The 15261-nt window shown below is 42.1% G+C and overlaps 2 protein-coding genes across 6 annotated transcripts; one reads left to right on the top strand and one right to left on the bottom strand.

The window, feature by feature from the left end:
• Positions 1-2091: 2091 nt before the first annotated feature.
• On the top strand, positions 2092-11620 carry mrps35 (mitochondrial ribosomal protein S35). Of its 5 annotated transcripts, XM_080504704.1 has the most exons (10): positions 2094-2146; positions 2269-2465; positions 4013-4065; positions 4331-4498; positions 4805-4846; positions 6611-6671; positions 7196-7335; positions 8631-8740; positions 8823-8892; positions 10935-11620. In XM_080504704.1, coding segments are annotated over exons 1-10 (1113 nt in total). In that variant the 5' UTR covers positions 2094-2144; the 3' UTR covers positions 11205-11620. The 5 variants fall into 5 exon arrangements, with proteins under 5 accessions (XP_080360834.1, XP_080360833.1, XP_080360830.1 ...); XM_080504705.1 differs by lacking the exon at positions 4805-4846 and having other exon boundaries at positions 2100-2146; XM_080504706.1 differs by having other exon boundaries at positions 2113-2465.
• A 690-nt stretch (positions 11621-12310) lies between these two features.
• Positions 12311-14614, bottom strand: mansc4 (MANSC domain containing 4; the record flags this gene model as incomplete). Its single annotated transcript, XM_080505554.1, has 3 exons — positions 12311-13164; positions 14151-14285; positions 14395-14614. 3 exons carry the CDS (start codon positions 14612-14614, stop codon positions 12311-12313), a joined length of 1209 nt encoding a protein of 402 aa, XP_080361680.1.
• Between the last annotated feature and the right edge of the window lie 647 nt (positions 14615-15261).

The raw sequence follows: 15261 nt of genomic DNA, 5'->3' as shown, positions 1-15261 counted from the left end.
TGCAGCCCCCTGGAGCGAAAATGAAATGACAGCATAAGTGGAGGAAAAAAACCTGCCCGTGCCCTCCAACTTGAGAAACTCCATCACTCCAAAAAGAGAAGCTGTATAATAAAGTGAGGTTAGGTCAGGTTTTGTGTCACAGCTGAGTGTATTCAACAATTGGCGTTAAAAAAATAAAAAATGTGTATGAATGTGTCAAACCTTACCTTAAACTCAAGAAACAGTTGTTTTCAGTGGCAGATGTAATTATCCCTGCCAAAAGGTGTCAAGTTCGTATACTCTATTAATCATTGAACCAAGATCCGGCCCGTGAATTATATTTGTTGTATCATTTAGAAATTGTCCTCCGGGGCTCCAAAACATGGAAACATCGGGAATAGAGTGAAAGAAGTGTTTAATCGGCTGCAGCCCGCAGGACTTGTGTCTTTGAAGTGCATCGCGGTCTGCGCCTGGACACACGCTGCGTTCAGGGGTAAGAGGAAATCCCAATACTGACCAAACACTAAGCTCTCATCTGGTATTATGCCAATATAATTACCATAGAGTAGTGAGTAATAAACTACAGATTTAGGGAAGGTTAGAGGTACTTAAATTTTAAGTTACATTTATGGAAAATGTAAAAAGTTAATGTTACAGTGATATTATATAACTGACATTAGGCCAGGGCATTTAAGTAAAAGCCTGCAATGGTGATTTTCTCAAATTTATTGAAACAAAAGTCAACAACAGTATTTGGTAAACCACAACATAAAAAGTAAATGTCTCAGTAACTTATCATGTGCCTTTGACCCTGAGGTCAGATTCAGCTTGACAATGCCTCCTACCGTTCACAAGTTGATTTATTGTCTTCTGAATCAAGACATCCCATTTTTCTTGAAGGGTAGCCCTCAGGTCATTGAGGTTCTGGGTACAGAGTTCCAAGCCTCTACAAGACGACTCAGCTGATCCCAGAGGTTTTCTATGGGATTCAGGTCTGAAGAAAGTGCAGGTCACTCCATTTGAGGGACACCAGTCTCCAGCAGCCCTTCACTAATGTCACCTTGATAAGCCAGAACATTGTCAAATATGATGATGAAATTAGGCCTGTTTTGTTCATATAAGGGCACAATGACTGGATGAATGATGTTATCCAGGTAGGATGGACTTGTCTCTGTACTATTCACAAAGTGGAGATCAGTTCTGCATTGACTAGATGCACCTGTCCACTTTGTAAAACCACCACCACCACCACCATCAAAGGTTCGTCTGGTGACAACAGTGGCTGATGCATAGCGCTCTCTATGACGTCTCTAACATTGTTGGTGGTCATCATTTCATCAGAGAACAGCACTGAGGCCCACTGATCCCTGGCGACAATACATGTGGCTGGAGGTGTGTTTAAGTGCCCTTGCAGGTGGTCTAGCACTTCGCCCACACTGATGTAAACAGTGTTAAATGGTCTAACTTGCCAATTGAGTACTTCTTTAAACGTACCTTGAGTTGAGTGGCTTTCATCATCTGGTTACATGAAGCTCTGTTCTCAACAAAGCAAGCATCAGTGTGGGATTTGGCCAGAGGATGTCTACTTCTGTCTATTTGACTCTTCCAGTCTCTCTTTGTTTCTAGCACTGTGACACTCTAAGTTCAGTGAACACTTCTGTCTTAAAGCATCCTGTTTAAAGCCTTGCAATGAAGAGGTACTGCTGATCAATTGTTAAGCATCATCTTGGTCTCATGATGTGAACAAGCATGAGGAGGAGGGCTGTTTAAATATTAAATCTAATTGAACCAGGAGATGTATTGGTCCATTAAAACAAAATGTTGCACAAACAACACTGAAACACATAACAATTTGACATCAAAAAGTTTAGACTAGCACATCTAATTCATTTATAAAGGTTATAGTGTTTTTAGGTTCATAATGAAATTTCAACCCTCTATTTCTAACTTTTTGTGAGTCGTATTGCTTGAGATTTAAAGGTGGTCCAAGTTAAGGGCATCCACCTATTTGAAGTCAAATGATGTTGCGTATTATAAATTAAAGGTTTTCCGAGGATTCCTGAACACACCGCCTGGTTATAAAGCAGCAGCTGGCTGGAGGGCACCGGCTGGTCACACATGGACGATCGCACGCACATACAAATACAAAGCATCAAACGAAAACCATGTGAGTTACATGAACGAATATTTAGAACCAAAATCTGGTTCACTGCTGTCTCCCCTTTACTTTACCTCGGTATTGTCAAACCTCTAAACTGGAACCGATGCTGCGCTCGTCTTTACCTGCAGGAGGCGCCAAATCTCCTTTTCTTTTTTTGTTATTGGCTATTTGTCCCAAGCTGCCTTCCGTAGTGGCTCAGAAAACATGGCGACACGCACAAGCACGGCGTTTCTGTCCTTCGGTCAAAGACTAAACTCTAGTTTTGGACTCGAAAAAGCCACATACGCGACAGCGTTGTCTGTAAACTCTTCTCCTGGAAACAGAGGTGAGTTTTGACGGCCAGCATTGTTGCTGAACACTAAAACCATGTAATCCTGACGTAAAGGCCAGGCGAAGTACTTGTGTCCTGAAGGTGATGCAGTAGGTGACGACAACAAAATGTCATCTTTGATTTGACTTTATAGCTGTATAACGTGTGCATGATGTCTCTCGTGACCTTGTGGTGCGTCTGTTTTTGTAGTTCCTGTCAGTAGTTCTGTTTCCGTCTCATTATTTCAACAAGCGGCACTCAAAACGACATCAATTAAAGAAACACAGCAAACATTGGTGCAATGCAACAGTGTAGAAAGTTCAAGTACAGATGCTGATGAATGTTTTCAAAACATTCACCCGTGTATTTAAACAAAAGATCAAAACACAGTTTTAAGAGGGATCTCGTGTTCCAAGAATCAACTGCACCTCTGTTTAGGAAGTTTTACTCCACAAACATCCATATATATGTAATTTGTTGATAATAAACAACAAAAGCAGCCCTTTCCCTCTAATCATACTGTCATTGCCACCCAACGAGGAACCCCAAATACTTTCTTTTACCACTTTGTCACTCCTCCAAGCATCAAATGTCGTTTTCCCAATAGAAACTCAATGGATAAATCATTTAGATTGCTTTTGTCTTTGACCCTTTATGGTTAAAGTATATTTAATTATCTCGTTTCCAAATAATCCCCCTGATTCAGTGTTGATCTGTTATGTGGTTTAGGTGACTTTTTATTAATGTATATATAATATAAGTTTTCTCTACTTATTGTTTCTTCTTCCTTTGTTATTTAGATTTTCATAAGAGTAATGGTATTGATGAGAGCGTTTTCATATGAGCCTGTTGGGCATCTTCCGTCTCTTTCAGTCAGGTTTATTTTAATTTAGTAAAACTGTCATAAGTTTTGCATGAATTAATACATCTTTTAATTGTTCTATACTGTTGTTATACATTTGGTGTTTAAGTCCTAATCTAAAAGAAACTTTAGAATATTCTAGTTCATCCTCATGACTGTCACAATCAAATAAATTAATATCCTACAATACATGCCCGATGCAATTCAATGTGCTTCAGAGCCATAAATAAAAATAAGACGCATATAATCACGGCATAAATATAATGGATTTTTTTTTTTACTTCTTTCATGAGCCTGTATAAAATATTTAAATATACTCTATATTTGATTGGATTTTTTTAGATATTCAAGTAACCCTCACTAAAATATAAAACAACCAATTAAAAAAAAGTGAAACAAAGAACCGACAGTCATGCTTGCAGAAAAAAATACTTTTCCAACTTAGAGTGACCCATTCGATTATTTCCCTGCATGTTTGGCAAAATGATGCCATGCAAACAGTACACATAAGACATTTAAATTGTGGCCGTTGTAGCGATAAGGCTGGGTACGTGAATATAAAATTACTTTTTTTTAATATATTAGATGAAAGTTATTACCAATTCTGTCTGCATTGACGCAGCCGTGACAAATCATTGATTTTCCCAACATTTGAACCAAGTGCATATGTCTGACTGAATTTGAAATACCGTCATTCTAGGCCTTCCAGGACGAAATGGCAGAGGACCCGTCGGCAGAAGACCCAGACGCGAGGTGAGTGCGCAGCCTTTATCGGTTTTCCATGACAAATGCTGCTACTTGGTTTTTAGTTTTGAGCAATCGCAAACAAAACAGTAAGTAAATAAGTGTTCTTTCTGATGTTTTTTTTTCTTTTTACAACTGTGTTATGAAGCACTTTGTGACTTTTTGACTGTGACAGGTGCTATATAAATATACGTTACTTACTTACAAAACAGATTCCTAAACAGTTCATTGACGACGGCGCTTCCTCCTCCCTCTGTGTGTTTGGGTGCATTAGGCCGGGGATCCTCGGACAGAGAAGATGCCGCTGGATCAGGACTGGACCACAATTTATCCAGCTGCAGCCCCTTTCAAAGCGGGCTCCGTCCCCCTTCCTGTGAGGATGGGCTACCCTGTGAAGGGTGGTGTCCCTCCAGAGAAGAAGGGCAACCTGGAGCTCATCAAGGTCAGACATCTTTATTTGCTTAAAGATGCACACACATACACATACAAAGGGGCTTTTAGGATCCACGAAACGGCTAAACAGGAATGTAGAAGTTACATTTCATTGACTTACTTGTTTGGTTGTGCTCATCAGTGAACAACAAAACAAGTAAAAGGGCCAGAGTTTGTACAGTTTGCTGCTGGCTTATGCTCAGTTGAGTTAATTGTAGCTGGGCCAGCACTCTCACAGTACTGAGGAAGACTTTATAATTTTTTTTGCTCTGCTGGCTGTCTCTCTGTGCCCGGATTACTGAGCTGCTGTGTCCAGACACCAGCTGCTCCATCTGGACTCGAGCCACTCGCAGATCTGGTACTTTCACCCGTCACAGCTGGATCTGCGCCGTGCCTGACCATAATGCCTAACGATATTGATTTGATGCTCTCAGTCTGTCATCGGGGCCCTAACACTGTGCAGTCTCCAACGTTCAGTCAAATTTAAAATTGAAACTCTGAGCTGTGCTTGTGTCTAATTGCACACTACTGCGCTGTCAAATACACCCGCTTCATCCAGACTTGGGTCACACCGATCACATGGCATCAAGAAACAATCACAGCGTACAGCCAATTCAGAAATAAGGTTTCCAACAATCGCATGTTGGACACCTGAAGAAAATCCACACCTGCCAACAGAACATGAACAGCCTGCGCAGGAAGGCTTCAGCTGTCGTGATGAGCAGCAACAAACTGCATCACTGTGCCGTGTGTGTTTCATGTATGTGTGTGTATGTTTGTTGCACATATATACCAGTTATGTAACATCGTTCACTCAAAGGATCAAGAGGATTTTATTTTGGTTTCTGCTTTGATTGCCACGCTCTTTCAGAACCAGCGTGTTCTGAATTGTGACATGAAATAATTTTATCTTGATCGTCGTACATTAAAACAAATCCTGTGACTAATGTAAAGACATAAAAAAGGGGATGGATTTAAAAAAATCACAAGGAGAGAGAGGAGCTTACCAGCTGTTAAAGAATGTCAATATGTTAGTTCGGTATTTGCATTTATGCTTAATGCGTAATGCTTTTTGCTCCTGTCATTTTGACTAACTTGCAAAAGATATGCTCTCTGTAATCAGAGCTTATAAATTAATGGATATCATTTCAATAATGTATATCCTGCTTTGAAGTGCTTCTTTTGGCACATTTAAATAAAATCCTAGTCCAGTTGAATTAAGTTTGATCAGAATCTAGTTTGAGTCCTGCCTCCGTTTGCTTTTGTAAAAGTGGTCTTGAATATATTGTACAAAGGCAACATCCATACGATGAGTTTATTGTGTATTACTACTGTGTTTATGTCCTTGGGCCAGATTAAACAGAAAAGGATTTAAGTGCAAATCATCTCACATCTCTTCATTATTGCTTCTTATTAATCAGTTGGAGTGATGCTGAATATAATCACCAATCATTATGTTTAGTTTAAAAATGTTACATTTCCATCCGTCTATCCATTATTATTTGAATTACTGATAATTGCGAGCACTTTTCTGAATAATTGCATCCTACTTATTACAAGTGTTAATAATAATTAGGTAATTTACTATAATGTCTGTAACATTCAGCAGGTTTTAGTTTGCAAATGTTAAACTTGCCTAAATATCTTCTTGGTTAAACCGTTGTGCTTCTTTCAGCTTTGTACTGTTGTAACCTTTAAATTTCTGTTTTCTTGCTTGTCTCGTGTTTTGTTGGTAATAACACTCCACAGACTCGATGTGTGTTTTACAGATGTGTAATATGGATGTTATGTGTCGAAACATTTCGTATATAAATACATTTGAAGTTGTTTTGAATTAAAAGGTGGTGGGCTGTAATTAAGACGAGAGCTTAATCTCCTGTGCTTCCATGCTGGCTTATATCCTCTTCCCACATGACTTCTATAGGCGGTGTTGCTAAGTCGACTGTTATAAGGAGGTCAGCTGAGAGCAAAGAAATCCTCTGTTTCAGAAGAGGACATGTGCTTGTGAATGAAATGTTTTAAGCAGCAGAGTCTGGGCGTACATATTCATATATATGCTGTGATTTTAAGAATTAAGCGTGAATGTTTGTTTGTCTCAACGCATGTTCATCTTCTGTTTCAGATACCAAATTTCCTTCATTTGACTCCAGCCGCTATCAAGAAACACTGTGAAGCTCTGAAACGTGAGTTTTCAGTTTGTTTCTCGAGAGAAAAGCTTGAATTTTCCTCGACATGATCGCTCTTTTCCATGCATTCAGTGGGTATTGCACCGTTTTCATAAGAGAAGCTGACATAAAGCAACCTTGACAGACATAACAGTGAAATCTCACTACTTTATTGTCTGCAAGGTCGCTTTAGATCTCTGAAACGGGGAGGATTTCATTTTTTTTTTTTCTTTTTACAATTTTAGATGCAGCAAAACTTGCTGAGGAAAGAAGGAAGATTTGAACATTTCACTTCAGGCATTTCTATTTCATAGAAACAAAATGGACTTGTTCAGGATTTATGGAATGATTTTTAATTAACTTTTTATATGCATTACAAATTATTTGACCTCACACAAAAGGATTTCCTTTTGTGTTCTCAGTTGTTGTTTACATGCGCTCATTTTGGTTCAGAGACTGTAAAATAAGTTCACGTTCGTAAATCTAAAAAGTGTTCCGCTTCAGCATCTCTGTTTCACTCGTGTGTTCTTCTGTGTCGTCAGCGTTCTGCACCGAGTGGCCCTCTGCCTTGGACACCCAAGCAAAATGTGACGAGCACTTCCCCGTCAAAGTAGAAAGCACAGACTTTGTGTCGGCCGGCCCTTCAATCAGAAACCCCGCCGCTCGCGTCGTCCACCTCAGAGTGAGTTTCGTTGGCGTGTCTGACTGTCGATTTTCCTCGCCAGCTGGGATCTTCAAACATCTCGTCTGGTGAAACCCGATGTGAAAAATGGGATTATGGATTGACGGGGATGCGTAACTGCTGACATCATGTCTGTGTGATTTATCCTTCATTGTCCAGTGACCTTAAACCGAAGAAAATATGCCAGCAGGTCTGCAGAGAGATTAGTCCGAGACGACACATCGGCACACAAATGGATAAAAGTAACAACACTTTGACGTTGTCATATTTGTTGAGACATTTTAATATTCCTCCTAATCTCAACGCCGCCACTAATCCATCTATGTGCAATCCTCCCATCGGAACAAAACCATACGTCGGGAAACGCATGCGAAACGTGTTGAAGTGGACGATTCACTCTCAAAAAGGGAACAGTTACACACAATCAACACGTGTGTCACCTTAACTTAAACCGTTTTAAACAGCGGTCATAGATACTGGCCAGGACGGGACAAAAAATAAGAATATATTACAATATACAATATTTTAAGGGCAGTTTGTCGATACTGGCCCGGTTGAAATTCCCCTGTGGAAAATGTCTTTTAAAATGTTTTTAATTAATTTTTTGGTTATTGTTGCCGTTAATCGTCATCCATCTGCTCCACCTGACACATTGCCTTCGGTTATATCAGAAAGGTAGGAATTAGACATAATCCAGGTGGATTAGACAGACAGATTGGCGAGCAAATCTCACACAGTTAAATCTAAAATGAGTAGAGTAAGCCCCCACATTTTGGTTACCAAGAAATTGAATCAAAATTTAAATGACCATACGCAGAGCTAGTAAAGGTATCCTTTACTAGAGTATACAGAATGGGTGAGAGACGGAGGGAAACATCACAGCAGGCTTGTTCTTCCGCTCCAAGCCGACACTCGACAACGTCAAACCTCAGCGTCACACACCTTGTATTACCTGTAGTCGACGTTTTTTTACTGCATTGTTAGAAATACTGCAAGCCAGAATCATGAAATACAATGCAATCAAGGGATAATCTCTGTCTTCCATCCATCATCTCTGCAAGGGGCTTAGAGGTGATTGTGGGACCCTGCACAATATATACAGTCGATCATTTTAATCAGAGCTTTGTATAGGTCGAACAAGCACCAGTGTTCTAAGGTTAGACTGTGAAGAGATGTACACTGGTGGTGTGACACATCTGCTCTATTCCGTTTGTCTTTACATCACAAAGCTTTATCTGGAAGTATCTGCTCTGCTTGATTACTTTCCACCCTGATGATGGAATTTGCTGTCAAAGGTAAAGCTGTCCAGCTTGAACCTGGACGATCACGCGCGGAAGAAAATGCTCAAGCTGGTTGGTGAGAGATACTGCAAGGACACGGATATCCTCACCATCAAAACAGACAGGTACCTATTGCCTCACGGGTACATGGATTAAGAGAGAATTAAACACACACACTCACATATTCCCCTTCATCTTGTCGACTAGCTGCCCACTGAGACAGCAGAACTACGACTACGCCATGTACCTGCTCACTGTCCTCTACCATGAGTCTTGGGTGAGTTTCACGTTTTATTTTAAAGCAGTTTTCAAGTCTAATATATCAATCATATAGATTTATATAGACTTAATGATAAAAAAAACAAAAAACTTGCCACTGAGTCGTTATTTTCTTTGTCATCAGTTCTTTACACCTGCCCAGCGGCGACTTTCTTTATATCATTCGGGCGTAAACGCTACCGTCTGCACAGGCATGCAAACAGAATCCACTTGAAAAGTACGTCTCCGTACACTTGTGTTCCGACTTCAGTCAAAGTTGACGTACAAGTAAAAGAAAGAAAAAGTTGACTACCTTTTTAGTTGCTTGTCCTGATGCTCTGTGTTTTGCCCCTTTTGTTTATCTGTTGTCTGCAGAGTTGATCCATAACACTGCCTTACATCAATAACATGGCCTATTTTAAACCTCCTTGGATTAAATTGACCTTTTATCATTCATTTTTTATATTTTTTATGCTTACAAAAGAACATATCGCTTCATCGTCCCTGGTTCTTGCCTTCTCTGTTTTAATTAGCGTTTTTACTGAAATGTGGACGACGACTAAAGTTGCTTTACCTTCAATTCACAAGCGGGCGTCTCTTGAAAGACTCTGAAATTGCACCGTGGTGCCTGTAAAGACTTTTGTAACTCACTTTCTACCAAAAAGTGAATGATTTGTTCGAGGGTTTTGGTTTTTTTTGGTTGGCATTTAGAGGGGACTGATCTTTAATGCAGTACTAGTTACCAGATGGAAGTGTTGCCCATCTTGATCTGAGTGGCTGAGCCCATTAGGGAAGTGTCAGAGTTGAATGGGCAGGAGGATGGCAAACAGCAGCATTGTCCGGTTGACATTTCCCCACAGATGAGGGGGAAATGGACTCCACTCTCAGGTGCTGACCTTGGTACTCATTCCCATTATGCCAACCGTCCCACAGCAGAGAAGTCTGCCACCAGGTCATTTGCTCCACCGCCGTTTGCATGAATTTCATGAATTTGCAGCCTGCCACATGAAAGAAAACGACTCCGCCTTGTGGTACAAGTTCTGCCTTTAGGAGCGTTTCCAGTCATCATTTAGCCACTTTAATTAATTTTTTTTTTTTTTTTCTCCCAAATCTCACTTGGGAGAGGTGTTCATGCCAGGAAGCAGAACACTGTCCGCTGCCCTTTCGGACACACAATGGAAGGTACAGTGCTTGTCCAGTAGGCTGGTGGAAGCTGTGAGAGCCACAAAGTGACCGGGTTGTAACGTTAGCCTACAAAGAGCCTGATTGTTAGCAGCCACTCAGGTGATTTTGATCTCCCCACTTGGGGAGACGGGCCTTGCCTGTTTAATTCCAGTGTGTGTTAATCCAGGCCAGCGTTGGGGCTGACTGCTCAAAGCCGCCTGCAACACAGGGAGCCATTTACCAATTGAGTGTCCATCTGTGTACCTGCGGGCCCAGTACCTGTCCTCACTTCAAGAAATGTGAAGAAAACAGGTGGCGATTTAACATTTGGTCCAGTTTGCTTTTCCATAAATTCACAATTTTGCAGACTCCAACCCTGAACCTGCGGATCGCTGTGATCTCAAAGTCTCACTTGTTTGGCTTCGTAGCCCTTCACTTCAGAGGAAGCCCCCGATCTATTCTCAAGAAGCCACTTCTCCTCCTTTCACTGGGAACTGGCCTGGGTCCAGACAGGATGTTATGTGGATCAGATATGTATAGCAGTAATGATGGTCATTAACCTCAAACACCTGGATCGCAGCGGAGCTGAGGGTCTGTCACCGCCCCGCTTGAAGCTGCTCGCGCACAATCGCTCATATTGTCCTCAAGGGAACGCGACGACAGCCAGACAGGCAGAAGCACATATGGAGAAATACTATCTCTCTGTGAGAGGAGCATCAAAGAAGGGTTGAAAGGAGCCCACGGACCTCCATATTTCACAACTATTGCCAGAACTGAATAATCATTTTTATTACTCTGCAGTTTTTAGTGAGGTGTGACTTCAGAGCTCAAAATGTGAATTCTGTCCCTCTAAAAAGTGACTTGATGTGGGGGTTTTGTTTTTTTTTTCTCCTTCAGAAAACTGAGGCCTGGGAGGCAAATAAGACTGTGGCAGACATGGAGGAGTACAGCTGGGAGGACAGCCCGTCCCAGAAGAATATCTTGGATGTGCTGCTGCGAATGAAAGCAGCAGGGGGGGACGAAGGCGAGGAACTGCGGGAGCAGCTGCTGGGACAACGAGAGGTGCAGGAGTACAAGGAATCGGTCACAAGGCTGAAGAATGAAGGAGAAAACGAGAGCAGCATGTTGCAGTACAAGGAGGCGGTCAAGAAAGTTCTCAACCTGTAATACCACTCATGTATTTAAACAAAGACGGTAATCAAGACCAGCAGGGATCTATAACAACACACTTTTGGCCTGGGACGTCATTATGGACTCTATTACCGGCAAAACCACGGGCTACTGTCACAAACTTCACTCTTCAAAATAAAAATGTTGTCTTTATACTTGGCCTGTACTCTCATCCCACTCTGGTCAGTCTCTGGTCAGAAACGGAGCCGCAGCAAAGTGAATGGATGCTTTCATCATCAGGCCGTTTACTCAGCACTTCTTGAAGCGTTTTGGTCTCTACACTTTAAGGTAACCTGATGCACTTGGGTACTTCAAGGACGTTTGTGCAAAGCCAGTTATCCTCGAGCAACAATAAATGATGTAACGTTCTCATTCCCGATTTTTTTCCCCCCCCACTGAGCTAGTACAAGTGTTGCAACAGATTTAATAAACTGTTTCATGCGGAAAAATGTGAGTTTTGGGAACTGTACATTTGCATCGTCACCACCCAGATTGTTCCATACAAGGGCTGCCACACATTTCAGGAACTGTTGAGTTGCAGAAATTACAACAAATGAATGAAGAACCAAAATAGAAATCCTACTCATGGAAAGTCCCTGCAAAGCCAGTAGGTCACAGAAGTGAAGAAATGTTCATGCTGATATTAAAGCATGAACCAGAAGCAGCAGTGGTTAATTGTAATTGATAGCAATTTCAGTAAAAATAGAATTTGTCATAAATTACAGGATACATGATCTGTCATTTGTTGGATTTTAAAACTTAAGTCAGGCGGCACGGTGGAGCAGTGGTTAGTTCTCCTGCCTCAGAGTCCCCGGTTTGAGTCTGAGCTTGGTGTCAAAGTTAGTGATGCACATAAAAATGAAAGATTTAAAAAAATTCATTTCATAAATACAAAACTGAATTGTTTTTTAATTTCTTTTATAAGTCCAGAAGTATTCTTCCTACTGGCTGTGTTTCACGCTACCTCGTGCAAAGAAAAAGCAATAGGAAACAACATACATGCTACTTGGGTGACTGAAGTCAAGTGTCCTTTCATCATAATTTCTCCCCATTAAAAATAGTAAATCAAAATGAAACGTCTTTGTTCCTCCAAATCTGCACTTTCAGGTGCTCTCTTTGACCAGCACGTATTTAATGAGGCGCATGGAGCCTTTCTTTCCTCTCCATGTTGTACGGTAGCGTCCCATGCGCTTCCTCTGGCCCCTCCAGCTCACCAGCAGCAGGACGGAGCAAACGCAGCTCAGCAGCACCGTGATAAAGATGGCGACTGCCACCAGCACAGTGTTTGCTGCCACGTGCCAGCCAGATCCCACCTCAGCGGCGGCGGTGGTGGCGTCCTCGCCATCCACTCCGTCGTTGGCCGCTGTCTGGTTCTCCCCCAGAATGGCCTTTGTGTCATTGGGGCTCTGCTTGGTGCTCACTACGCTTCCCACAGGGGTCGTGAATCCCGGAGGGCTGCTGGCCGGCTGGGAGGATGTGGTGACGTCCTGCTGGTTTGAGGTGGATGTGGAGGGTGGAGCAGTAGAGAAGGCAGACAGAGTCTCAGCACCGGGCAGGCCAGCTGTGGTGGCCGTACTGGACCAGGGCGATGGGGTCAAGGTAGGTGCAGCAGAAGGAGCAGCAGTGGTTGGAGCACCGGATGTTGGTGCAGGTTTTTTAGTGGAAGACAAAATGACGGTGGCTGTGGAGGTCGTTGCAGGCCGACTGGAACTGTTGGAGCCGAGCAGCCCTGCGGCGGACGTGGCAGCAGTGTCGGTGTGCGCGCCGCTTTCTGGAGAGGAGGGTTTACCTGGAGGTGCAGCAGTCAGAGGCAGGACAGCGGGCGGGGGCGGATGAAGGAACTGGCGCTTGTCTGAGGGCAGCGGCTCCGAGGCATTGACTCGGCCGTAGTGGTGCGGCAACACGCGCACATTTGAGGTGAAGTACTTTCCAAACACCAACAGATCAGGGTCCACACCTGGAGCATGAAAATCCCCATGAGTCTCCAGTCAAGTCTGACTTTCTGTTTTCTAAATTAAAAGGTGATCCTAATTCATGTACAGATTAAAATCACAAACAATATAATAGTGTTGGTGCCAGAGGTGACTCTGTCATGAAACTTGAAGTTAAAAGTACTGACATCACTGGCGTTTTACATGAAACTGGCTTCCTGTCTCTGTTTATTTAAAAAAAAAAATTATTATTGGTTTCTAAAGGTGTTAAATGAGTTGGCACCTTCTTATTTATCAGATATTTTACACATTAATACAGTTTTATCATTGAGGTCAGCAAATTATAATGGTCCTTGACGTTTCAAGATCCTCACTAAGAAATGGAGGCGACCATGCCTGCCTGACCATATTCTGTCTCTTGAGTCCTTCAAATGTCAACTCAAGACAAATATGTACTCACTGGATTTTAACAATAATTGTATTTTTATTATTATCTTTAACTGTGAAGCACCTTGGTCAACTTTGGTTGTTGTTTTAAATGTGCTATACAAATAAAGTTGGATTGGATTGGATATAGAAGAACGCATTCTGCACATTGCTGTAACAGCTGCATACATAGGAATTAAATAGAACTTGTTAGGTTTATAGGTATATGAGGCTGCTGCAACTGGTGCACCTGTAGCATTTTTTTGTTTTGTTTGTCCATTACTTGATTCTCAATTTCTCCAATTTTGTGTTGTAATAGGATCATCGAGTCAAAATCACTTTAACTTGACGACTCCCTGATGTATCTACTTTCGTCACAAATTGCAACCTTGTTGCATACAAGTGCAACAGAAATACAAAGAGGCAGAAAATGAAGCACATGCAGGGTATCTCTAATCTGAGTACTTTCCATTTCAAGGCAACATTAATGTTTTGCAAAACTCACATGAAATAGTTTTGGCATGGATTAGAAAACATTCATTGAGAAATGTAATCACGATATGAACTGCTGGCTTCTGTAGTGTACCTTTTGTGATATTGTAGAGAACAACGTTGCCTCTGTGACTCAGGATGCAGCTCTCCAGGGTGGGACAGTGCAGGTGGAAGCAGTTCACGTTGTCTTGATTGCTGTCGTAGTGAAATATGGCCAGATTACAGGAAACTAAAACAAAAAAGAAATGCAATCAAACTGGAAGGAAGGCTCACGACGATCAAGAGGTGCCCTGGCGTGCAACTCGACGTCAACGTAAACAAAAGAAGCGGCAACTCACAGTTCCTCGTCAGGCAACAGGTGCGGCTGCATTTGAGCGCAGTCTCCTCCTGGTAGTGCTTCAAAAGCTGCGCTCCTCTCCGCTGAGACTCCTCGACATCTATGAAGAGGCCCGGGAAGCGTCGGATCCAGCAGTTTTTATAATAGGAGGTCGGTGAGCACCTCGACTCAGTGTGGCACACCAGACTCAGAGCTGTCAGCAACCACCATGTGGCGTTCATCGCGCGTAATGGAAGTCAGTCCATGTTCAAACATTATCCGGGCGAGGCAGCCACATCTTTTGGGAAGTTGATTAGTTGGAGTTGACAGGCACGAAGTGGAGCCGGCGGTCTGCTCTTGCTAGTGGTTTTCCCTCTCCAGGTGTGTTACGGTTGCGCACCTGGAGGAGGAGGAGGAGGAGGAGGACCCAGACGTGCGTAATTCGTCTGTGGCGCGTCCTGAACGTTGAGATCAGTGAACACCAAAACTCCACAGAAGAGAATAGGGCCTGCTAGAGATAGTTACGTTTTGAAATGTAATGTGGCTCTTCACCAGAACCGTTGTGATAAATCCTTGCTTTGTTAAAATACAGCCCCGTATTAACTTAAGATGCACTACAATACCCTGAGGCCAATCATCTGCTATATTTTAGTCTTATTATTTACACTGTCATCACCATCATCAATAGTAAAATCACCTTTTTTTTAATAAACGCTGCTGAATAACAAAATAAATCAGATTTTTCGATTATTTGAGCATAAATATAACATTTGCTTAAAATGCCAGTAGGCTATTGACTTTTAAGGCCCCTCCCCTTGAAAAAAAACTAACAAAAAACTTACATTCATTGCCGATTTGTGATTTCTCTTACTTTATTTTGAGTTCTTCT

This window comes from Blennius ocellaris, assembly GCF_963422515.1.
Source record: "Blennius ocellaris genome assembly, chromosome: 11".
NCBI lineage: Eukaryota > Metazoa > Chordata > Actinopteri > Blenniiformes > Blenniidae > Blennius > Blennius ocellaris.
This window is presented reverse-complemented; position numbering and strand designations above follow the sequence as displayed.

Excerpts from the sequence above, each read along its gene's own strand:
- mrps35 (XM_080504704.1), top strand. Across the intron at positions 4,847-6,610 it reads TCGAGCCACTCGCAGATCTG|ATACCAAATTTCCTTCATTT; the intron begins GTACTTTCACCC and ends CTTCTGTTTCAG. Across the intron at positions 7,336-8,630 it reads CTCGCGTCGTCCACCTCAGA|GTAAAGCTGTCCAGCTTGAA; the intron begins GTGAGTTTCGTT and ends TTGCTGTCAAAG.